The sequence below is a fragment of the Lagenorhynchus albirostris genome, chromosome 9 (genome assembly GCF_949774975.1).
Source record: "Lagenorhynchus albirostris chromosome 9, mLagAlb1.1, whole genome shotgun sequence".
Classification (NCBI taxonomy): Eukaryota; Metazoa; Chordata; class Mammalia; order Artiodactyla; family Delphinidae; genus Lagenorhynchus; species Lagenorhynchus albirostris.
The window spans coordinates 16065415-16091141 of record NC_083103.1 but is presented as its reverse complement, the minus strand read 5'-3'; the positions used below and the strand labels follow the sequence as shown (position 1 = coordinate 16091141).

The window sequence follows — 25727 nt, the reverse complement described above, 5'->3', positions numbered from 1 at the left end:
TTGAGTCTTTACAGTACCTCTATGGGACAGATGGTGTTGGCTTCACTTTATAGATAAAGAAACTGAGACAGTAGAGGTTAAGTAGCTCCTGATAGTTGGCAGAGTTTGCATTTGAACGTGGACTTGGAAGCTTGCTGGTCTGATTTTAGCACCCATGTTCTTAACCACTTCACATGCTCCCTTTGTACTTAAATGGCAAAAGCCTAAATAAAGGCTTTCCTCTGTGGGGTCTTACTAGGCCTGTGATCCAGAAGTAGTAACCTCTTTGTTCCCAGTCAGAATTCCTACTCTCAGGAGGCCCCTTGTGTGTTACCCTCACATTTTGGGTATTCCCAAAGGAAGCCACAAAGCAGTTTGAATCCACTAAATCAGGCAGAGGCAGAAGGATTGATAACCTTTTAATTCTTGTGCAAGGGTTTGCATTTTAAAGAGGATGTGGCATTCACTGAAATGAATCATCATCTGCCAAGGTTTTCAGTTAACCAAGTAAAGTGAAAGAATCAGGCAGAAGATATTTTTGGGTTTTGGTGCCGCCAGAATGTTATTACTCGGCCTTGCCTGGAAGTGGGCCCAGGGGATTAGCTGCCTTAAGTGGATCCTACTTTTTGCAGTTTCTTCCTTTTCTCTGTTCTGAACCTCTGGGTGCTTTGAATGTTGTCTTGTTCTGTTTTGCTTTTGTTTGTTAGTTTTTGAAGTGGCAGATTATAACTGTCTGCCCCATTTGGTTGGGTCAAGGGAAAAGGAGGGAAGGTTAAGAGAGAGAGAGAGAGCTGTTCAATAGGGAACCCAAGAGGACGTAGTGGGAGAGGGGCCTATGCAGTACTGGGATAGCATGTTTGTAAACTGACCCTTTTCTTTCCATAGTAGTATACTGTACTTGAGAAGAGGTGTGTACTTCCCCAAACCGTGAAGTTGTGGGAAATGCTTACAGTATCAAGGTTGATGCATAATCTGATGGTTTTTCCTATAAAAATTCTTTAATAAAATATGATGAGAACAAGTTGTAGTTGTCTTTATTTTGCATCATTTTCACTGCTTCTCTTTAATAAAAATGCAGGAAGTTGCTGCCGTTTTATTAACTTGCAGGCTGCATGCCTCTCTTCTTTGTTCTTTGTTAAATATGAGCTGGCATGTGTTAGACTACTTTAGCATTTGCTGTTAGGACTTCAGTGGTTTCTAAATTCAGCCTGGCTAAGCCTGTTCCCTGTTTGCCTGAATCAATTGGGACTGCTATTTTTAGCAACAAAAGGGGATTGAAATAGCAATTTTCTTTCCCTGTAATAGATCCCCAAGAGGAATACTGATGCAAGCTCTCTGTCATTTTCTATTCTCGCCACCCAGCAAAAGCACTCAGAGGAACGGCAGCTGTCGTGGTTTGCGGCAGTATTAATCTTTAATCAATCGAGTGTTTTCAGCATTCAGGTGTTGGGGGAGGGGTGGGGAGGGGTGGGGAGGGAAGGGTCAGGAGAAGGAACCTGCTTGGAATAACTTAAGCTCTCATGCATGGGCTCTGCAGTCAGAATTTGGTGGGTAGTGGCAGAGAATAGAGAGAAGAGCTAAAAATAGCATGTGTGCTTCCAGTGTTCCTCTAGTCTATTTTTGATGTTTGATTTTGATAAGGTTGATTGGGTTCTTACTAAAAATATCTGTTCCTAGCAAGTTGAGGACAAAAAGAGTAGAATATTTTTAACCTACACAAACAGAAGCATTTTTGTTGACTTTATAAAATCTGGAAGCTGAGCCCTGGTCAGTTGCCAGTATTTTATATAATCTGTAACAAGCTAGACAGTTCTGGATGCCAAGTTGGGATATTCTTTATAGTTGTCAGTTTCCATCTTCTCAAAGGCTTGCAAATTTGGTTTCTGGTGTTATATTTATATATGAAAACATAAGCCTTTTTGAATCTCCTTTTTCCCCCCTCCCTTCTCTCCTTCCTCTACCTCAGTTCTGGCCCTGGCTGTCATAAATTACTCTCACAACCCATAGGGTTGTGGGTAATACCTGAGGCCACTGGGTTATGCATGGGCAATACCTGTAGCTTTTTTCTGTGTATTGTTGAAAACTACCTTAAGTTATCCACTTGCTCCATGGCAAAGTGGAATCTGAGAACACCGAGTGTTAATTGAAGAAGCCAGTCTTAATGACAAGAACAGAGAACTGTCCTTTGAAAATGTGTATCTGTAGATTCATCATACACTAAGTTAAACTTCTGAAATTTCTTAAATTTTATTTTCGATCACTGATTCTTGATGTTGAGAGGGGCTGAAGAGTAGGTGGGGTTGTGTACAGTAGGTGATTTGGTGTTATTTCTAAAAAAGTGCGTAAAGCAGTGGGGAGTGAGTGTCACAAGAGGCTAGTTTTCCATTCATAATCTCCTTTTATTCATTCACTCATCTCACAAAACCTCATTCATCATCTGCTTTTTGCCAGGCACCGTGCTAGCACTTAGACTGTGGTGACCCAGACCCTTATGGAAACCTATATGATGAATGTCATGCAGGGGAGGTACAGAGTACCATGGGGCCAGTGAGCTATGAGAGCCTGCTAGTCTAGAGGTCAAGGAAAGCTTAAGGGAGAGGAGATGTTCAAGTGAAGATGTCAAGGATGGGAGAGAGAAAGTGGGGGATGTGAAATTGGGAGTAGAGGGAACAACATTTGTGAAAAGAGAGCATGTTACCTTGTAGGAACTGGAAAAAATTCAGCATGACTAGGGCAGTGGGTGGTAGGGGGAAAGTGATGAGAGGTGAGGTCAGCTCATGGAAGACCTTGTAAAGAATAAGGGCAGTGGGAAATGACTGACAGATTTTTGGCAGGGAAGTGATGTCACATCTGCCCAATGGAGTGATCACTTTGGCTGCAGTGCGGAGAATGAGTTGGAGAGGAATAAGAAAGGGAGCAAGGGGCTTCCCTGGTGTTGCAGTGGTTAAGAATCCGCCTGCCAATGCAGGGGACACAGGTTTAAGCCCTGCTCGGGGACGATCCCACATGCCATGGAGCCACTAAGCCCATGTGCCACAACTACTGAGCCTGTGCTCTAGAGCCCGCGAGCCACAACTACTGAGCCCGAGTGCCACAACCACTGAAGCCTGCGTGCCTAGAGCCCGTGCTCTGCAGCAAGAGAAACCACCCAATGAGAAGCCCGCGCGCCGCAATGAAGAGTAGCGCCCCGCTTGCCGCAACTATAGAAAAACCCATGCACAGCAACAAAGACCCAATGCAGCCAAAATAAAAATAAATAAATAAATTTTAAAAAAAAAGGGAGCAGGTGAAGTAGTTAGAAGGCTGTTGCAGTAGTTCTTGTGGGAGATGAATGCTGGTAGCCCCAGGTGGTGGCAATGGGGAGACGTGACTAGATTTGTGTTCCAGGTTTTATATAATTAGCAATAGGGAAATATTGTTGCTTCTTGACAGAAGAATGAGATCATAAAAATGGTGTTTGAGAAAGATAATTCTTAGCTGTGTATTGCATGAATCAAGCGGGAAGGAACTGAAAGGGTCATTGCACAAGTCCTTGTGTGTTGGGATGATAGCTTAGACTAGGGTGAGAGCTGTTGTGAGAATTAACTGGATAATATCAATGAAGTACCTTGAGCAAATAGTCTTATAATGATGTGAATAGTGTCGATGAAAATAATAAACAATCAGTAATGAGACTAGAAAAAGAGTTCTATTTGAACTGAACTGAGAACTATAGCTGGGGAAACAGCCTTCAGATAACTCTTGAGAAACTGCTCCTGAGAAGCCTGGTTTTCAGTATGGTTTTATATCTTGTCGGAAGAGAGAACATTAAACAACTCAGGGATACATTTCTTCAAGGTTTCCAAAAAAACGACCAGCATGTACATGGTGAGTCAGTATGGCCTTGGCGAAGGGAGTCTTATCATCAAAGGAGTACCAGCATTGGCGTCCCAGGAAGGGAGACAGTTAATCTTTATTTTTAATGTGGACGTTCTTTACTTCTCATCAATGCGCCCTTTTCTTTAATAATTAAAGCAGATGTACAGTGTGTGTTTGATAGGCCACAAACAGGCTGTTTCAGTTAAAATAAAATTCAGGTTAACTCATATATAAGCCAGAATGGCTTCCCTATACCTCAAGATGTGAAAATTTATTTTATCAATATTAAATATTTTGTTTTAACAATTTACTGACAGCTTACTCTTGCTTTTCTGGCCCTGTAATAGTCACTTTAACAATACAGAAGTTTATTTATTTTTCACCCAGTTTAAAGAAGACCAGACAGACTTTTTGTGTATGTTGGGTTTTTTTTTTTTTTTTGGCTACTCCTCGCAGCATGCAGGATCTTAGTTTCCCAAGGAGGGATCAAACCTGCGCCCCCTGCAGTGGAAGCTCGGAGTCCTAACCACTGGACTGCCAGGGAATTCCCACTTTTTGTGTATGTTTGATTCTCTGTGGTAAGCAGTTAATAAAAGAAGAACTGATTGGTTGAAAAAAAAACCTGGCATAGAAATTCCATGGAGTCATGAAAAACCTTGATTTCTACGAGTATGTTCCTTCATCTCAGCCCATGGCTTCTACCCTCAAGGTTACTTCCTGATTCAAGACTGCTGGAGCTACAGCCATCATTTTTTGAATTGGCTAGACGATGGGCAGAAAGGGGCCTCTCCCTGCTGAGTTACTCCTTTAAGCAGCCTTTCTCAAAGTCCCTCACAACACTGCATCTTATTTTCAAGATTTAATCCCATGGCCACACCTAGCTGCTAGGGAGGTTGTGTTCAGGCCACGATTGCTGCAAAGAAGGAAGAGAAGGATGGGTACTGAGGAAGACAGCAGGCTCTGGCCCGTGTGTGCACATAACATGAGAAGGATGGGTCCCCAGGATGGTTTTTGCACATTGCATCATCTTTCGGTGTGGCTATGAGTGCTTAATTTTTTCATCTTAAGAAAATGCAAAACACAAGCAGTATTTCTAATTTGGATGATTTGGAAGCTGGTGTTTGTTTCATTTGGTTTTCATTGCAAGGTGGTAGGTATATCAGGGTGATAGTGCTTAGATCGTGTTTCTCAAAAGACCTACCAAGAAATGATCTTAGGTACTGCATTGATGAATATTTTAAAATGTTAATGGTTTTTTTACATACATATTTTACACTAATCTATATTTATTGAAACCGGTAGTCTTTTACAATAATCAAGTAGTTAAGTAAATAGTAGTCCAGTAATTAAGATTTCTATTAAATTTAATTCTTTAAAAATCAGTTTTAAGAATGTATTAGGTGACCTTAGGAAACACTGACTTAAGCAGTGCTACACTGATTTTTGGAAAACTGGAATAGATGAAGAACCTGCTGGATCAGTTTACACCATCTTTCTATTGCTGGTAGGAAAGGACTTCTGTTTTTGGAAAGGCAATACAAGCACACGGTTAAAAAATACCAATAGTAAGAAGAGTAAAAAATAGTAACCTCTTCCCTGTATTTCCCTAATGCCCCAGAACAACTGCCAAAAGACTTTTGATTTAAGGTATGCTTTAATTAGCTTCAGTAGTTGTGGCTTGTGGGCTCTAGAGCGCAGGCTCAGTAGTTGTGACGCACGGGCTTAGTTGCTCCACTGCATGTGGGATCTTCCCGGACCAGGGCTCAAACCCGTGTCCCCTGCATTGGCAGACGGATTCTTAACCACTGTGCCACCAGGGAAGACCCAAGGATTTTTTTTCTATCCAACTGTGAGCTGCTGTCTCTGCTACTACTGTTGGAAGGTATGTAGCTTTAAAGCAAAGAATATATCTTTAAAAGCAAAGGCAGGATAATCCTTGTCCCCATCCTCCCTGTCTTAAATAAACAAATGTATTATTATTAATTTTTGGCATCAAGTAAAACTTTTATGAGTGAGTAAAGTTTGACAGATGACTTGGTTGTGTCTGTACATTATTTCAAAGATATTACCTATCATATGACTTAGAGAACTAAAGAATTTGTCATTTCCTTTGATGGGGAAATGATACTTGATCCCCCATTGCCTGGCCATTGTACGTGACTCTGATTATTATAGAACTGCAGTGGTGCTTACAGAGATGAATAAAGGAGGCTCTTGGTTTCCAATTTTATTTTTTGTTTCTTTGTGCTCATAAAAATAATTTTTATACTTTTCTATTTTCTCAGGAAAAAAACATACTTGTGAGGCAGTATCTGACTTATGTGTAACTATACAGTTCTGCATTTGGTTTTGAGAATTATCAGAATATGGAAAAGTGATATTTTTATCTATCTAAAAAGATCAGAGGCTAAATTTTTAATATTTATACAATTTAAAAAATTTTAATATTTATACAATTTAAAGTCATATTATTTCTGTTTAATATTTGAAGTTTTAACCGTGAAATGGGTGATTTATGGAACACCTAATAACCACAGTGGGTCTTTATACATCATTGTATTCTCTGTAGTCATACACATAATAGTTTCTAAAAAGTGTTAGTTTGATTTAAATTTGATAGTTAATAGCAGATGATAGGAAAAAATGTTCTTGTTGGGAGCATAAAGCTAAATCTTTTGAGAAGCGTGTTTAGTATTCTCAACTTAGTCTACTTTAAAATGTTTAAGAGGGACCTCGAGGGACTTCCAGTTTTAAAATAGCCAAGTAACAGTATTTCTAGCCTTTTATCTCTTGGAAATCCTCTCTAATAATTAGGAGAATAAGGAACAGAAAGCACCATTTTGATGAAACTAGGGAACTTCTGAAATCCCTCATCCCCAGTCACAGCGAATGAAGTTGGAAGAGTGATAACTTACCTCACTGAGCCGACACCTGAGTGCTGGATGGTCCACCATTGGGAAGCAAGCAAGTTTGCTCTGCACCCCAGAAAAGCACAGGAATTACAAGTATCAGGTACCTCAAAAGACAGGGATGGGGAAGGGCACTGAACCAGATGTGCTTGAGACTCCAGAAAATTGGGCACAGAAGAGGGCAGAGGTGAGATACGAGACTGAGAACAGGGGTTAGGTGAAAAGTCTACAGACTAATAGCTGCCCAACTACCCAGCAGCCAGAAGACTGGAATTTGGGAAATGCTTAAGAGATACTGAAGGGTCCTAGGGAAAATGCAGATATCGATTACCCTGTAGTGGGGGTCACAGCATAGTCATCCCACCCGTGTACACTAATTGCCATGTTATTGCCTCCAAGATGAGAGAGACCAAAACAATCAAAAGGAACTTAGAGGAAAAAGAATAAAAGAGTAGAAGAAAGTGTAAATATGTCAACAAAGTCTAATTAATGTCTTCAGAGATAAGAGAAGATAGTGGATTTATAATAAGAGTAAACTGCTGCTTTAAAAAGAGAAAGAGCAATCAGAATACAGAAGAGCTCTTCAAAATTAAAAAATTGGCAACTTAAGTTTAAAAAGTCAGTAGAACATTTGGAAGATAAAAGGTGAAGAAATTTCCAGGAAAGTAAACAAGAAGAAAAGTAAGATTCATAGAGAAACTCTTACAGTCTGAACTCTGATTAATGGAAATTCTAGAGAAGAATGTGAAGAAATTATCAAAGAATTAATACATAAGAAAATTGCCAGAATTGAAGATCATGGATTTTCAGGCCCATCAGCACCAATGAATGGAAAAGCACCCAGCCCAAGCTCTGTTACCAGGACAGAGTCCTAAAGATTAAGTAACAATCCTAAAAGCCCCAGTGACCAAAAAGCAAATTGTCTGAAATCAGAATGGTGAAACATTCTTTTTAAACAATACTGGTGCAGTGGAGAGTTGTTTTTAATTTTTTGTTAAAAATGATCTGTTTAGAATTCCATACCTAGTGTCGACTTAAAAACAAATGCACAACCTAAAAGTTGAAATTTATTCGGTGGACATACTGAGGACTTAAGCCCAGGAGACAGCCTCTCAAATAGCACTGAGGGAGGTAAGGGAGGAGCCAGGTTACATAGGAGTTTTCACAACAAAACCAAGTAATCAAAAGATTGCTGTTAATTAAAGAAAACCAGACTTCTCAAGTTAATGAATTTAGCACTTTTCCATATATGGGAAGATGCAAGAGACTGCGTTTATTGAAGTCATTCCTTTGATATGCACCCTAAAAGGCCAGTATCCTGTTTCTCTCCATCCTGAACCCCCTCAGGGTGCACACGTGGGTGTGGCTATGGCTTGATGGCCTCAACATCCGTTCTTTACTGATATGGCAGGTGACATTCTTTGTCCACACTAGTTAAACTATTATGTGTGAAGTTAGAAATAGACTTTATTTTTAAAGATATAAAAATGTAAAAAAAATTTGCTTCAAACTGTCCCATGAAGAGACGTGATAACCAAATTTAATATGATATTCTGGATGGCATCCTACAACAGAAGGACACTCAGTAACAAGACAGTCTGAAAAAATATGAACTTTAGTTAATAATAATGTATCATAATTGGTTCATTAATTGTGACAAATTTACCACACTAATGTAAGATGTTAGTAATAGGATAAACTGGCTTGGAGTGTAGGGAATACTCTGTATTATCTTCACTTTTTTTTTTTTTTTTGGTAAGTCTAAAACTTATTTTAAAATCTAAAATTTACTTTTAAAATGTTTACAAAATGTATCTTCATGCATCCTTTCTTGGGAAGCTAGATGTGCTGCATAATGAGGGAATAGAACAAGATCTAGAAAATAAGAGCTTCAACCCAGGAGAGACAGTCTAAGGGAATTCCCAAGATTATGTTCTAGAACAATAGCTGTGCCACAGAGTATTCCAGGTTGGAGGAGGATGAAAGCTGGAGTGCTCCGTGAAGGCGATCTTTAAGGGGGGAAAAAAAAAAGTAATGGAACAAATTGATGGGGTTGATCATGTGGAAAATCATATTGAGAGGCGGTTAGAGACTGGGGGAAATTTTAAAAAGAAAACTACGCAAATGGAATAAAAAGGCAATTTTAATTCCAGGAGAACAAAAACGTTGATTAGGAAAGAGAATGTAATTCTACTATACTGTTTGGTTCACTAGTGGATAATATATTTTTCTAGCCACAGTAATTGTTGTATAATAAAGAATTTGACTGACCTTTGTTCCTGGGAGGGAGCATCTAGATCCTTGGAATTTCCTAAGTGATAGGAGTGTCTTTGTTATTTATGGTGGGCTCTGATAGTTTATACTAATGAAATCACTCAAGGTGGGACTGTACAGAGCTTCAGGATGGGGGCTGGTCCTGCCAGAAACACCAACCATGTGATTAGAAGATTGGAGCTTTGAGCCTTGTGATACCAACTCAACCTTCCAACCTCTGGGGAGGGAAGTGGGGAGGTTTGGAGATTGAGTTCAGTCCTGTGACCAGTGATTCAGTCAGCCATGCCTTTGTAATGAAACCCAGTGAAAACTCTGGACCCTTAAACTTGATGTAGATTCTTCCTAGTGGGTGAACACATTGATGTGCTGGGTGAGGGTGGGGGGATGACCTGCCCTGATTCAGAGAGGGCATGGAAGCTCTGCATTTGGGACCACCCTTGACGTTGCCCTAAGTGGCTTATTCATTTGGTTGGTCCTGATTTGTATCCTTTATTAGAAAGCCGTAATCATGAACTGTTAAGTTATCCTGATGTCTGTGAGTCATTCTAGTGAATTATTGAACCTGAGGAGTTTATGGGAACCGGGAACTTTGCAGTCAAGGAGTCACAAGTGTTGGTGGCCTAGGGACCCCTGAGCTTGTGGCTGGTGTCTGCATTGTGGGCAGTTTTGCTGGGGACCATGTCTTTCACCTGTGGGATCTGTACTAACTCTGGGTGGTTAATATCATAATTGAGTTGCAGTATTACAATAAGGTAAACACTGACAAGTGACAAAATCTTGTGATATAACTTCATTGGAAGGATGGGGAAAATATAAAGGGAGTAAAAGTTCTCATCAACCCTAATGAGTCAAGTAATATATTGATGAATCAGGAAATTACAGTGTAACATAGGATTTAGAACTTGTAAAAATAAGGAAAAACAATTAAAAGCAATAAAAATGGTTGCTTCTGGGGAAGGAATAGGAAGGTGCAGAAGGATAGGGGTAAAGTCCTGTTTATTTTGGGTTTTTCTTTTTGCGGTACGCGGGCCTCTCACTGTTGTGGCCTCTCCAGTTGCGGAGCACAGGCTCCGGACGCGCAGGCTCAGCGGCCATGGCTCACGGGCCCAGCCGCTCCGCGGCATGTGGGATCTTCCTGGACCGGGGCATGAACCCGTGTCCCCTGCATCGGCAGGCAGACTCTCAACCACTGCACCACCAGGGAAGCCCCAGTCCTGGTACTTTTGGCCTAAAAATTTGTAACTGTTATCTTTTTTGGACTAAGTTATGTATTAGACATAAATAAAATCACTTTAAAAAGAAGGAGCTTGACTGTAGGCTGTCAGTAGTTCATCAGGAAATAAACTTGGACAGTGAGATGTGTGTATGTGGGGGGTGTTTTGGGGGATGCTCTCAGGAAGAGCACCTGTGAGGAAGTAAAGGAAGCAGAGTAGGGCAGAGGGAGAAGTCAAACTGTGATGCAGGAGTCAAACCTGATCCCACGGGAAGCTCTGAACCTGGAATGGTGCTTCAGAGATGCTTAAATGATGCCTAAGGGAGCTGGATCTTTGTGTGGACCAGTCATTAGACATGTACTGCCCAGGGTAGGAACTATAACCTTGGGCAAGGCAGCTCCCTTTGGCTCAGGGCAGTTCCTGGGAGATGCTCACTTGTGAGCTGACAGCAGATAACACTCCTGGCAAGAGGATTGCCTGAAGACCTCTGTGCTGGAAGGGAGGATGTGGTTGGTGCTCTAACAGTACCTATTACAAACTCCAAAAACTGGAGAATCTAGAAAAGGAAGGTTTGATATCCCTTAGGCAAATTTTATAATCTCTAGTCCTGGCATATTCTGAGCTATCCAGGATTTTTTTAAAAATTTATTTTATTTATTTTTGGCTGTGTTGGGTCTTTGTTGCTGTGCGCGGGCTTTCTCTAGTTGCGGCGAGCGGGGACTACTCTTCTTTGCAGTGCACGGGCTTCTCATTGCGTACTGTGTTAATATATCCTAATTTACTTACTCATTCTCTTGTAGTTTATTATTTGGGCTTGTTTACCAACTATACGTAAATAAAGCTACCATGGACCTTGTTTTGGTAACATGATGCCTGTTACCTCTTGGAAATTGTTAAGTCATAGATAGGCACACATTTATTTCTGGACATAATGTAAAATCGTTTTTCCAAAATGACTGTGTCAATTTACAGTGCCACCAGCAGTGTATGAGAGTTCTAGTTGCTCCACATCCTTGTCAACACTTGGTATTGCAGTCTTTTAAATTTTAGCCATTGTCATGGATATTCATTCCTAAATTTGAGCCACTGGTAATTGCTCCATCTTTTACATCAAGTACAATTGACCATTGAACAGCATGGGGGGGTTAGGGGCACAGACCCTCCATACAGTTGGAAATTCAAGTATAACTTTACGTTTGGTTCTCAGTATCTGGATCTTGCATCCGAGGTTTTGCATCTGTGGATTCAACCAACCTTGGATCATGTAGTACTGTAGTATGTATTTATTGGAAAAAATATCCGCGTATAGGTGGACCCTTGCAGTTCAAACCCATGTTGTTCAAGGGTCAACTGTATTACACAGGTCTTCTTGTGTCTAATTGGTGGGTCCTAACTGTGATCAGTTCTCCATTATAATTCTTAAACTAAACTGTTACTATTTTCTTTTCTCAGTTGTCACGGGTAGTACTGATGGAATTGGAAAATCATATGCAGAAGAGGTAGGTACTTTTCAAGACTTTTCTTTTTGGTATAAGAATATAAGAACAGATATAGAATGATCTCTTACAGTAGTTTTGATTTTTGAAGTTAAAAGCACAAATATAGTGTTACACTATATAATAGATGTACTTTGTTTCGATCTTGTTAGAAATGCTATGTTCGCTTAAACACAACTTTAAAACAAATTTTTGTGCAAAATGTGTGTCAAACTTTTATCCTGGAAAGTTGGAGTTGTGAAAATTTTAGTGTAATTTTATTTTATATTGTGTAACTATAGACAGTTCTCAGTTTTTAAAGTTAATTGTTTTGGATTATTTTCCAAAAGGTAGACAGATTATTAGAGTGGTTACATCTCCAAACAAGTCCATGGCATCATTTTCACAAGAAGGACTGTGATGGATTGACAGATATTGACAGACACAGGCAAAAGATTCAAGTTCTCTGTAATGTAATTGAAGGAAGGGAAACCATGCTAGTTTGAAGACCACTGTACAAAGCTCTCCTGTGAAGGAGAGCTTCCCTGCCTTCCAGTTCCACAGAGGCACCAGTAGCCTCTGATATTGGCCGATTGTGATGAAGGTCCTGACAGATCCATTGAATCTCTCATTTGTCCTTTAAAAAAAAAAATCCTTTGTTTTCCCAGCTTTTTATTTTGAGTATAAAAACTACAGAAAAGTTTCAGGAAGAGTATACAATGAACACCCATACACCTTTCACAAGGATTCGCCAGCTGTTAACATTTTGCTACATTTAACTTATAATTTGGCTGGACTATTTGGGAGTTACAGACATTGTAACAGTTCACTCCTAAATATTTCAGCTTGAAACTTCAGAGAACTAGAATATTCACCGTTGTAACCACAGTACAGTGGTCACACATAGGAAGTTTAACTTGACACAATACTGTTATACAATATACAGTCCATATACAAGTTTCCCAATTGTCCCATTAATGTATTTCATAGAGCTTCTTTTTTTGTTCCAAAATCCATTTAAGGATTATGCATTGCTGCTTTTTTTTTTTTTTGCGGTACTTGGGCCTCTCACTGTTGCGGCCTCTCCTGCTGCGGAGCACAGGCTCCGCACGCGCAGGCCCAGCGGCCATGGCTCACGGGCCCAGCTGCTCCGCGGCATGTGGGATCCTCCTGGACCGGGGCATGAACCCGCGTACCCTGCATCGGCAGGTGGACTCACAACCACTGCGCCACCAGGGAAGCCCCATGCATTGCTTCTTAATGTCATATCTCTTGACTAGGAGAGTTCCCTAGTCCCTCCTTTTTTTCTCTTTTTTCTTTTATAACAGTGGCATTTTTTAAAAAACCTAGGCCAGGTGTTTTGTAGATTTCTCAATTTGGGTTTGTCTGATTGTTTCCTCATGATTATATTCAAGTTAAGTATTTTTTAGCAGGAATGCTACACAGGTGATACTGTATTCTTTTGAGTTTATCTTATCAGGAGCCACAAGAAGTCCATTTGTTCCTTTATTGATTATGTTAAAATAAATCATTTATTAAGATGTTGTCTACCATAATTTTCCATTATAAAAGTACCTTTTCCCCTTTGTAATTAATAAAGAATCTGTGGGATGATACTTTGAGACTGTATGGATATTTCATTTCCCAACAATCTTCCACCCAACATGTGTTGCTGTTTTTTACCTAAATTAGTTGTTACTAGGGTGGTTTAAAAACGGTAATTTTCTGAAAATTTGAATTTTATTTAATTTAATTTTTTATACAGCAGGTTCTTATTAGTCATCAGTTTTATCCACATCAGTGTATACATGTCAATCCCAATTGCCCAATTCATCACACCAGCACCACCAGCCCCGCTGCTTCCCGCCCTTGGTGTCCATACGTTTGTTCTCTACATCTGTGTCTCTATTTCTGCCCTGCACACCTGTTCATCTGTACCACTTTTCTGGGTTCCACATAATATGCGTTAATATACGATATTTGTTTTTCTCTTTCTGACTTGCTGCACTCTGTATGACAGTCGCTAGATCCATCCATGTCTCTACAAATGACCCAATTTCGTTCCTTTTTATGGCTGAGTAATATTCCATTGTATATATGTGCCACATCTTCTTTATCCATTCATCTGTCGATGGGCATTTAGGTTGCTTCCATGATCCGGCTATTGTAAATAGTGCTGCAGTGAACATTGGGGTGCATGTGTCTTTTTGAATTATGGTTTTCTCTGGGTATATGCACAGTGGTGGGATTGCTGGGTCATAGGGTAATTCTATTTTTAGTTTTTTAAGGAACCTTCATGCTTTTATCCATAGTGGCTGTATCAGTTTACATTCCCACCAACAGTGCAAGAGGGTTCCCTTTTCTCCACACCCTCTCCAGCATTTGCTGTTTCTAGATTTTCTGATGATGCACATTCTAACTGGTGTGAGGTGATACCTCATTGTAGTTTTGATTTGCATTTCTCTAATAATTAGTGATGTTGAGCAGCTTTTCATGTGCTTCCTGGCCATCTGTATGTCTTCTTTGGAGAAATGTCTGTTTAGGTCTTCTGCCCAGTTTTGGATTGGGTTGTTTGTTTTTTTAATATTGAGCTGCATGAGCTGTTTGTATATTTTGGAGATTAATTCTTTGTATGTTGATTCATTTGCAAACATTTCCTCCCATTCTGAGGGTTGTCTTTTCGTCATGTTTGTAGTTTCCTTTGCTTTGCAAAAGCTTTTAAGTTTCATTAGGTCCCATTTGTTTATTTTTGTTTTTATTTCCATTACTCTAGGAGATGGATCAAAAAAGATCTTGCTGTGATTTATGTCAAAGAGTGTTCTTCCTGTGTTTTCCTCTAAGAGTTTTATGGTGTCCAGTCTTACATTTAGGTCTTTAATCCATTTGGGGTTTACTTTTGTGTATGGTGTTAGGGAGTGTTGTAATTTCATTCTTTTACATGTAGCTGTCCAGTTTTCCCAGCACCACTTACTGAAGAGACTGTCTTTTCTCCATTGTATATCCTTGCCTCCTTTGTCATAGATTAGTTGATCATAGGTGCATGGGTTTGTCTCTGGGCTTTCTATCCTGTTCCATTGATCTATATTTGTTTTTGTGCTGGTACCATATTGTCTTGATTACTGTAGTTTTATAGTATAGTCTGAAGTCAGGGAGTCTGATTCCTCCAGCTCTGTTTTTTTCCCTCAAGACTGCTTTGGCTATTTGGGGTCTTTTGTGTCTCCATACAGAATTTATGATTTTTTGTTCTAGTTCTGTAAAAAATGCCCTGGTGATTTGATAGGGATTGCACTGAATCTGTAGATTGATTTGGGTAGTATAGTCATTTTCATAATATTGATTCTTCCAATCCAAGAACATGGTATATCTGTCCATCTGTCTATATCATCTTTAATTTCTTTCATTAGTGTCTTATAGTTTTCTGCATATAGGTCTTTTGTCTCCCTAGGTAGGTTTATTCCTAGGTATTTTATACTTTTTGTTGCAGTGGTAAATGGGAGTGTTTCCTTAATTTTGCTTTCAGATTTTTCATCATTAGTGTATAGGAATGCAAGAGATTTCTGTGCATTCATTTTGTATCCTGCAACTTTACCAGATTCATTGATTAGCTCTAGTAGTTTTCTGGTGGCATCGTTAAGATTCTCTATGTATAGTATCGTGTCATCTGCAAACAGTGACAATTTTTATTCCTTTTATTTCTTTTTCTTCTCTGATTGCCGTGGCTAGGACTTCCAAAACTATATTGAATAATAGTGGCGAGAGTGGACATCCTTGTCTTGTTCCTGATCTTAGAGGAAATGCTTTCAGCTTTTCACCATTGAGAATGATGTTTGCTGTGGGTTTGTTGTATATGGCCTTTATTATGTTGAGGTAGGTTCCCTCTATGCCCACTTTCTGGAGAGTTTTTATCATAAATGGGTGTTGAATTTTGTCAAAAGCTTTTTCTGCATCTATTGAGATGATCATATGGGTTTTATTCTTCAATTTGTTAATATGGTATATCACATTGATTTGTGTATATTGAAGAATCCTTGCATCCCTGGTCTAAATCCCACTTGATCGTGGTGTATGATCCTTTTAATGTGTTGTTGGATTCTGTTTGCTAGTGTTTTGTTGAGGATTTTTGCATCTATATTCATCAGTGATATTGGTCTGTAATTTTCTTTTTTTGTAGTATCTTTGTCTGGTTTTGGTATCAGGATGATGGTGGCCTCATAGTATGAGTTTGGTAGTATTCCTTCCTCTGCAATTTTTTGGAAGAGTTTGAGAAAGACGGGTATTAGCTTTTCTCTAACTATTTGATAGAATTCACCTGTGAAGCCATCTGGTTCTGGGCTTTTGTTTGTTGGAAGGTTTTTAATCACAGTTTCAATTTCATTACTTGTGATTGGTCTGTTCATATTTTCTATTTCTTCCTGATTCAGTCTTGGAAGGTTATACCTTTCTAAGAATTTGTCCATTTCTTCCAGGTTGTCCATTTTATTGGCATAGAGTTGCTTGTAGTAGTCTCCTATGATGCTTCGTATTTCTGCAGTGTCCGTTGTAACTTCTCCTTTTTCATTTCTAATTTTATTGATTTGAGTCCTCTTCCTCTTTTTCTTGATGAGTCTGGCTAATGGTTTATCAATTTTGTTTATCTTCTCAAAGAACCAGCTTTTCGTTTTATTGAGCTTTGCTGTTGTTTTCTTTGTTTCTATTTCATGTATTTCTGCTCTGATCTTTATGATTTCTTTCCTTCTACTAACTTTGGGTTTTGCTTGTTCTTTCTCTACTTCCTTTAGGTGTAAGGTTAGATTGCTTATTTGAGATTTTTCTTGATTCTTGAGGTAGGCTTGTATTGCTATAAACTTCCCTCTTAGAACTGCTTTTGCTGCATCCCATAGGTTTTGGATCGTCGTGTTTTCATTGTCATGTCTCTAGGTATTTTTTGGTTTCCTCTTTGTTTTCTTCAGTGATCTCTTGGCTATTTAGTAACGTATTGTTTAGCCTCCATGTGTTTGTGTTTTTTAAGTTGTTTTCCCTGTAATTGATTTCTAATCTCCTAACGTTCTGGTAAGAAAAGATGCTTGATATGATTTCAATTTTCTTAAATTTACTGAGGCTTGATTTGTGACCCAAGGTGTGATCTATCCTGGAGAATGTTCCGTGTGCACTTGAGAAGAAAGTGTAATCTGCTGTTTTTGGATGGAATGTCCTATAAATATCAATTAAATCTGTCTGGTCTGTTGTGTCATTTAAAGCTTGTGTGTCTTTGTTAATTTTCTGTCTGGATGATATGTCCACTGGTGTAATTGAGGTGTTAAAGTCCCCCACTATTATTGTATTACTGTCGATCTCCTCTTTTATAGCTGTTAGCAGTTGCCTTATGTATTGAGGTGCTCCTTTGTTGGGTGCATATATATTTATAATTGTTATATCTTCTTGGATTGATCCCTTGATCATTATGTAGTATCCTTCCTTGTCTCTTGTAACATTCTTTATTTTAAAGTCCATTTTATCTGATACGAGTATTGCTACTCTAGCTTTCTTTTGATTTCCATTTGCATGGAATATCTTTTTCCATCCCCTCACTTTCAGTCTGTATGTGTCCCTAGGTCTGAAGTGGGTCTCTTGTAGATAGCATATATATGGGTCTTGTTTTTGTATCCATTCAGCGAGCCTGTGTCTTTTGGTTGGAGCATCTAATCCATTCACGTTTAAGGTAATTATCAGTAATGTATGTTCCTATTACCATTTTCTTAATTGTTATGGGTTTGTTTTTGTACGTCCTTTTCTTCTCTTGTGTTTCCCACTAAGAGAAGTTCCTTTAGCATTTGTTGTAGAGCTGGTTTGGTGGTGCTGAATTCTCTTAGCTTTTGCTTTCCTGTAAAACTTTTGATTTCTTTGTTGAATGTGAATGAGATCCTTGCCGAGTAGAGTAATCTTGGTTGTAGTTCTTCCCTTTCATCACTTTAAATATATCATGCCACTCGCTTCTGGCTTGTAGAGTTTCTGCTGAGAAATCAGCTTTTAACCTTATGGGTGTTCCCTTGTATGTTATTTGTCGTTTTTCCCTTGTTGCTTTCAATAATTTTTCTTTGTCTTTAATTTTTGTCAGTTTGATTACTGTGTATCTTGGTGTGTTTCTCCTTGGGTTTATCCTGCCTGGGTCTGTGCTTCCTGGACTTGGGTGGCTATTTCCTTTCCTAAGTTAGGGAAGAAAACCGGTAATTTTTTAATGATAATGATATCTGTCCTTTTACATTTACAGTAGATGCTGTTTTTCTATAAAAAGCAGCTTTTCCTTGTTCTTCCTCCCCCATTAATTTTTTAGAAAAACTATCAGTATATATTCATGGGTTCTTTAGATGTTTTATAAATGATTAATTTAGTAAATTATTACCAACCTTAATTATCTTTATAAAAAATGTTCTTCCATATCTTCTCATTTGCAGTACTACTGTTAATAAAAGTTGGCTTGAGGATTTAGGACTGGAAAATTAGTTCACTAAATCACTTATAGTTCATAGCACCTAATTTATTCTCATTTATATACTGTCTGGAGTAGTTCACTAAAAAGTTCTGTGTATATCAGTGTTTTTTTCCTCTGCCACTATATTTATGGGTCTCTGGGGTAGAAACCATGTTCCCATAAATCATTCATTCTATGAAGCACTTACACAGCACTGGGGAGGTACATAGAGGGTACCCCTCAGGAATTTCTTTTTTAAGTCATCCAATAAACTATCTTAGTTTGCCTTTGTAGTCCATAAAGTCTAATGTTTAAATAAACATTTTAAAATTGATTCAATTTTTAGGAATTCCTAACTTTTTTTTTTTTTTTTTTTTTTTTGCGGTACATGGGCCTCTCTCTGTTGTGGCCTCTCCCATTGTGGAGCACAGGCTCCAGACGTGCAGGCCCAGCAGCCATGGCTCACAGATCCAGCTGCCCCACGGCATGTGGGATCTTCACGGGCCGGGGCACGAACCCGTGTCCCCTGCATTGGCAGGCGGACTCTCGACCACTGCGCCACCAGGGAAGCCCGGAATTCCTAACATTTTAACTGTGGTTTTCTTTGCCAGTTCTGTAGTCTTCATGTATCCTCTCTAAAATGAAAACGTTTTTAAAGCTAATTTTTCAATTAAAAAAGTAATAGATACTTATGATTAAAAAAAACTAAGTATAGACAAGTCCAAAATAACAGTAAAAGTCTTCCTTTTTCTAAAACCCTATGACTTTTATATACTAGCTTGATTGAGAAAGATAACCCTTTGGGGAATCTTTTTGTAAAGTCTTCATTTGTTTTGCCCATTCATTGCACTGGGGTTTATTAGTTTTTTAACTTGGATTACCATATGGTCAGATTTTCTTAAAATGACACTGTATCTATCAATAATTTACATTTTAAAGTGAAACACGCAGGTGTCATTCAACTGTTTGGTGTCTCTTTTATTGTTTTAGTTAGCAAAGCGCGGAATGAAGATTGTCCTTATCAGCAGATCACAGGACAAACTGAACCAGGTTTCCAGTGAAATAAGTAAGTTCTCACATCACCCTTTCCTCCCGTTATGATCACAAAAGGAATATAGCTAGTCTAAATTTAATGTTTTCAAGCAGATATCGAGCATTGACATAATTATTTATAGTTCAGAAAGCTGCTTTTTCATGCTGTTAATGGGATGTTTCACAGATGGATCATCAGTTTTTTCAAATTAATATAGGACTATTATAATTTGCTTAAAATGTCTTTAACTGACTCGTTTAGGTTCTTTTGTCAGGAGTCAAGTTCTCTGATCATTTTATCATGTTCTCCTTAAATATCTGAATTCCTTTTCTGTTGTTTCATTTAAATATTCTTGCATTTTTTTACTCTTTGACTTCATTGTCTTTAAATGGTATATCATATATGATTGAGGAAGAAATGCAAAAGGTAACATATATACATGTGACAGGGAAACTTCTTTGAACTTTTTTCTTAGTTATGCTTGAAACCTGAATTATAATATGGCAAAAACTCTTTCAACTGACATTCAGTTAACCAACCAGCTGGATAAACCAGTGCTGTCCATTTCCTTGGTAAAATGTACTGACTCATGTTCCCAGTATGCTAACTATTTGTGACCTGTAGGCTTCTCAGTATGGTGCTTGTCTGCTTTTATTCCTACAGGTCAAATGGTTTACTTATGAACAGTCAGTTATATTTGTTTCCAAACTTACTTATGCTGGGTGCATTTGTTATTAATATTCTGTAAACTGATGCAATACTGGTTTAAAAAGGGGAATACAAGAACTAAGTTAAAAGCTCTGAAAAAACTGAGAAAAGCAAGTTTTTTTAGAAATTGGCTGTCAGAAATTCCATGGTGGTCCAGTCGTTAGGACTCAGCACATTCACTGCTGGGCCCGGGTTTGATCCCTGGTCTGGGAACTAAGATCCCAGAAGTCCCATGGTGCAGCCAAAAAAGAAAGAAAGAAAGAAAGAAATTGGCTGTCAAGTTAGGGGTAAACAAGAAAAATTCAAAATATTGGAGAAAACTAGAAAAAGTAAGAAGAAATTTGTTTTGATTGTTTCATATGTGTTGAAGTTTTTGCTGCATTTTATGAGAGCTGAAACTGCAATTATAAATAATGCATTATGAGTGTGGTTTATGTAAGAAAGACTAGAATTCCAGGTAGCAGATCTAAAATCGGATAAGGACTTGGCGCTACACAAAGGATTGGTGAAAGAATTGGACTTATTCATGGTTTAATTGAAAATAAAATGGTTACAGTGTGTATTTATCATTTTCTAGGATTCCTTGCTGTAACTGACTTCTCTATGTAGCCAGCCAACAAACTGCCCTAATTCATTCAGATGAGAGAGGATATATACTGTATTTTTCTGTTACTTTTTTCCCCAGCTTTACTGAGATATAATTGACATATAACATTAGGGCAGTTTAAGGTGCACAACATACTTATTTTATTATTAACATTACCACCTGCTACTAACATTTATATAGTACGTTACTATTGATTTATTCCTTCACATGTATTATCCTCTTTGATCCTTCAGACATCCTTGTGAGATGTATATTTTTGTTATTATTTCTACCCAGACCATAGCTGGTCCTGTTGGACGGATTACACATTGATGCACTTTATCTTTAGGTGAAAAACAGATCTTCATAGATTCCTAGTATAACGTGTGTTAAATCTTTTTTCTTTTTTTTTTTTTAACCATGTTGAGAGCACAGGTCTTTACAAAAGTGAGATATTCAATAAGTCTCGGGCATTTAAGGATTTTAACTTTCAGGGTTTCGACTATGTAAAACCAACCCTGAAGGCCCAAGACATACAGAATCTTGTAGTTTTGCTAAGGTGTGAATTTGAATTAAGCCATGACACTAAGGAGCCTGAGGTAGTTATTACTTATGTAGTAGGTGAACTGAACATACTGCCTGGATCTTAGTACTGTTTCTTTCTTAGTTACTTGTAGTCATGTGTATAATAACTCTTATAGTGATAAAAATGTTGTGTGTATGTGTGTGGGGTGTGTGTGTTTGTAAAGCTGACTGTTAATGAATGCTGCACTTACTAGTTGCTAGAAATAAACGTTCATAGGCAGAAAATAGAAGCTTTTGATTAAATGGAACGTTGAATTTTGAAATGCTATGCTATGAATTAATCCACCACTTATTTGATTCAGAAACAAGAAAAGCTACCTCACGACACTCACAGCAAGTGCTCCAAGCTGTACAAAAATTGCCCAATGAGTCAGAAGATATACTTTAATGATATCTGAGAATTTGGTTAACTTGTGATGTGAGGTGACACATGACTGTGGACAGAAATGTGATTCTGGAGAAAGACAGGATCCTGTTCAAACATTTTTCATGAAGGAACAGATGGTAAAGGCACTGAAATGACCTTTATTATGAGGAAAAACATTTTTTTTTTAGTTGTTGAACATTTTGAAAAATGCTTTTCTGGGCATAATACAAATTTAATGGAAGAGGTGATATCAGCAGACCAGGTCATCCATTCTAGGCTGAAGAAATAAATACACAGAGGAGATTTATAAGTTTGTACAAGTTTTTAACTCAGATGTAAATCATCTTTGAGAGGATAATGTTTTCCTGAACATATGTATTCCAGAAGAAGGAAGGACCAGAATTTAATATTGTGAAGACAGACTAACTCTGTTTATGCCTTCAGCAAATCTTTATTGAATGCCTGTGTACCAGGTACTGTGCTAGGCAGTTAGGATACAGTAGTGAACAAGGTAGATGCTGTTCTTGCCCTCATGGAACATATATGCAAGTGGAGGAGACAGAAAAAACAAATAGGAAAAAAAACCCCACAACAATAAACAAAACCAAAATAAGCAAAACCAAAAAAAGACAAATAAATAATTGCAGTTTGTATTAAGTACCATGAAGGAAAAAATAAGGGACCAGAGAGAGAAAATGGGGAGTTCTTATGTTGTAGCAACATGGCAAATTTTATGACTGGCAGAGTGTGAAATGGCCAGACTAATGACCTTTTGCCCGTATGATGGACAAGCTGGAGCCTTAGTGAGGAGCTATCTACTGGGCCGTCTTGGGGGTACAGTGGTAGAGGGATTGTGTGTAAGTTATAATGATAGATTCACTCCAGCATTTCTATTTGCTTATGCTTTTGGGTCCTTGACTCTAGATTATGCCATGGGAAGTTGTGGCCTCCCTATCTTATTAAATGTGGGCTATCATGGAGTCCAAATTTCAGTCAGCAACATGTTAACTCTTAGAGCCCCTTCTAGCTGTATAAGCTAACCGTTAAATCCTAAATCTCTAGTAAGTGACTCATATAAAATATATTGGCCCAATCTGGTGTTATATTTTGTTTTCCTTAGTCTAACACTCTTAGAATCTATTCTCACACAGATTTTTCCAGGTTTCTACCAATAAAAATTAGCAAAATTTGACAACTATTTTTGTGTATAAATTATTACTTCATGAATCAGACTTTGTACTTGTTCCCCAGAGAATGTCAGTATATAACCCTGTTACGGGTGGTGGTAAGGGATGGTCCAGCTAGGTCTTGAGGAGAAGAGGAATTCCCTTGCAAGCAAATTACCCATATATTGGGTTGGCCAAAAAGCTCGTTTGGGAAAAACCTGAATGAACTTTTGGCGAACCCAATATTTATGGTGAGGTTATTACAGGAATTTCAAGCCAGGGAAAGCTAATCTCTTCAGATACAGGAGAGCAGGCGATTTCTATTTCCACTGGCAAGGGAGGCTCAGAGTAGCATTGAGGGGGCAGTGTGTGTATCCAGATTCTTAGCTTCAGCAGAGTCCACCCAAATATCCTCATCCCCAGTTTCAGGGTCTCATTCTTTCTCATTCAGTTTCACTTTCATCCGTGAAATGTGGTGCGTCTGTGGAATTCACCTTCCATTGTAATTCTGCAGATGGCACAGTTAAATCTGATGTTAGCCAGGTGAGCTCTGTGGCTATAAGACATAAAAGTTTTTATTGGGGCTGTCATAGAAGTTCTCTGGATCCTGATCATAAATGTGAGCTTGAAAGCTTAAAGACCCAAGCTTGTCATTTTCTTTCCGTAAGAGCTCCAGTGCATTCAGAAGAAGCCACATACCACAGTCTTTGTTTTTTATTGAAGTATAGTTGATAGACAGTAGTATATATTACAGGTATACAATACAGTGATTCACAGTTTTTAAAGGTTATACTCCATTTATAGTTATTATAAAATATTGGCTATATTCCTCGTGTTGTACAATATATCCTTGTAGCTTATTTTATACTTAGTAGTTTGTATGTCTTATTGCTCTACCCCTGTATTCCCCCTCCACTCATCCCTCTCCCCACTTATAACCACTAGTTTGTTTTCTTTATCTGAGTCTTGTTCTTTTTTGTTATATTCACTAGTTTGTTGTATTTTTTAGTTTCCACATGTAAGTGATATCTTACAGTATTTGTCTCTATCTGACTTATTTCACTTAGCATAATACCCTCCAAGTCCATGCACGTTGCTGCAAATGGCAAAATTTCATTCTTTTTTTATGGCTGAGTAGTATTCCATTGTATATATACACACCTCTTCTTTATCCATTCATCTATTGGTGGACACTTAGGTTGCTTCCATATCTTGGGAATTGTAAATAATGCTGCTATGAACATTGGGGTGCATGGATCTTTTTGAATTAGTATTTTTGGGTTTTTTTTTTTTTGATATATACCCAGGAGTGGAATTGCTGGGTCATTTAGTTCTATTTTTAGTTTTTTGAGAAACCTTCATACTGTTCTCCATAGTGGCTGTAGCAATTTACATTCCCACCAACAGTGTAGAAGGGTTCCCTTTTCTCCATATCCTTGCCAACATTTGTTATTTGTGGTTTTTTTTTTATGATAGCCATTGTGACAGGTGTGAGGTGATATCTCCATGTGGTTTTGATTTGCTTTTCCAAGTCTTTGTAGTCATCATTTCTCCCAAACTCAAATCCTTTAAGACACTTCTTCAGTAGATACTTTGCTACAATCAGCAATCACTGTTAATTTGATTAGTAGTGATGCTACTGCATCACATCAAACCAATATAAAAGTCTTTTGAGGTCTGTATTTTGGGCTTCCACTCCTGATACCAATTTCTGTATCAGTCAGAGTTCAGTCAGGAAACAGAAGTCAAACAAGTTCATTTAACTAGACTAACTTGTCTCTCCTAGTCCAGCTCTTACACTCACTCCAGTTGGTTAAACTCATCCCTCTTTCTTCCCTATCTCAGAGGGAAGGCGGAGATTGAAAAAGAAACTAAGTACCAACTGGCGAGAAATAGGCCTCCTTTCACCCTCTAACTCGCTACTGTCATGTAAACTTGGGGATTCTATCCCCAAGAAGTAATTCCTTGAGAAGTAATTCCTGGTGAATGTGGAAGACAGTCTACTCATCATAGCTCTTCAGAAAAAATCTAAAAGGATTATATACAATTTCATAGGGAACTAAATGTTTCGCCAACAATGGATAACTGCTTTCTCAGGATTGATTGCTTAGATGAAATTACAGTTCTTTGTAAGGATGTCTGTCACTGAAAGTGACACACTGAAAGTCATCACACATATAATTAGCTTATTTTATTATCATTGTTAGCCAGGATTATGAATATATTAAGTATTTTTATCGATCTTGATTTGTCAAGGAAAAAAAACTCAATGGATAATTTTTTTTTTTTTTTTTTTTCTGTACGTGGGCCTCTCACTGTTGTGGCCTCTCCTGTTGCGGAGCACAGGCTCCGGACGTGCAGGCTCCGCGGCCATGGCTCACGGGCCCAGTCTCTCCGCGGCATGTGGGATCTTCCCGGATCGGGGCACGAACCTGTGTCCCCTGCATCAGCAGGCGGACTCTCAACCACTGCGCCAACAGGGAAGCCCTGGATAATTTTTGAACTCTGAGTTTTTACTTGCAGTAAAGCACAATGCACAGGAGACTGGCTTTCAGAACAACCTGTTGGTTCACAGAATATAGAGATGGGGTTCTTAATAGTTCATATTATTATGTGGCAATCAATAATTCTCATTGCATACAGTTTAATCAGCTTGGATTATAAAAACACATTTCTGTCTTTGCATAAAAAAAGCAAATATGATGTTTCCTTTTTTTGTGACTTATATCAGGGTGAAAACCTTTAGGATGGCTCTGAAATTTCATGGCTTTAAAATGAAAAACTTTTAGAAATGTAAATCTTATTGGTCTGTAGTCGACAGAGGAATAGGTTAAGGTGAACAGTATCAGTTTCACTTTTTCAGTCCTTACCTATGATCATATCTGTGCAGTTAAGGTGTGGATTTGACCAAACATGTTTGTTCCATGGTTTTCTGATGCACTATCGGTATTGTTAATATGGTGCTTTGTATATTTAGCTTATTTCAGCTACATAAGGGCAATGAGGCACTATTGAACACATAAAGATCTTTTTGTTTTGTGTTTAATAAAACTAGAACTGGGACTCCCCTGGTGTTCCAGTGGTTAAGACTCTGTGCTCCCAATGCAGGGGGCCTGGGTTCGATC

The 25727-nt window shown here is 38.3% G+C and overlaps 1 protein-coding gene across 5 annotated transcripts in view; it reads left to right on the top strand.

The window, feature by feature from the left end:
- Positions 1 to 25727, top strand: part of HSD17B12 (hydroxysteroid 17-beta dehydrogenase 12) — a 179620-nt gene that overhangs the window by 39835 nt on the left and 114058 nt on the right. For all 5 annotated transcript variants that reach the window (XM_060159370.1, XM_060159367.1, XM_060159366.1 and 2 more), the window contains 2 exons: positions 11687 to 11733; positions 19148 to 19223. In XM_060159370.1, the coding sequence (XP_060015353.1) occupies positions 11687 to 11733; positions 19148 to 19223 (123 nt within the window). The remainder of the gene's footprint in view (positions 1 to 11686; positions 11734 to 19147; positions 19224 to 25727) is intronic.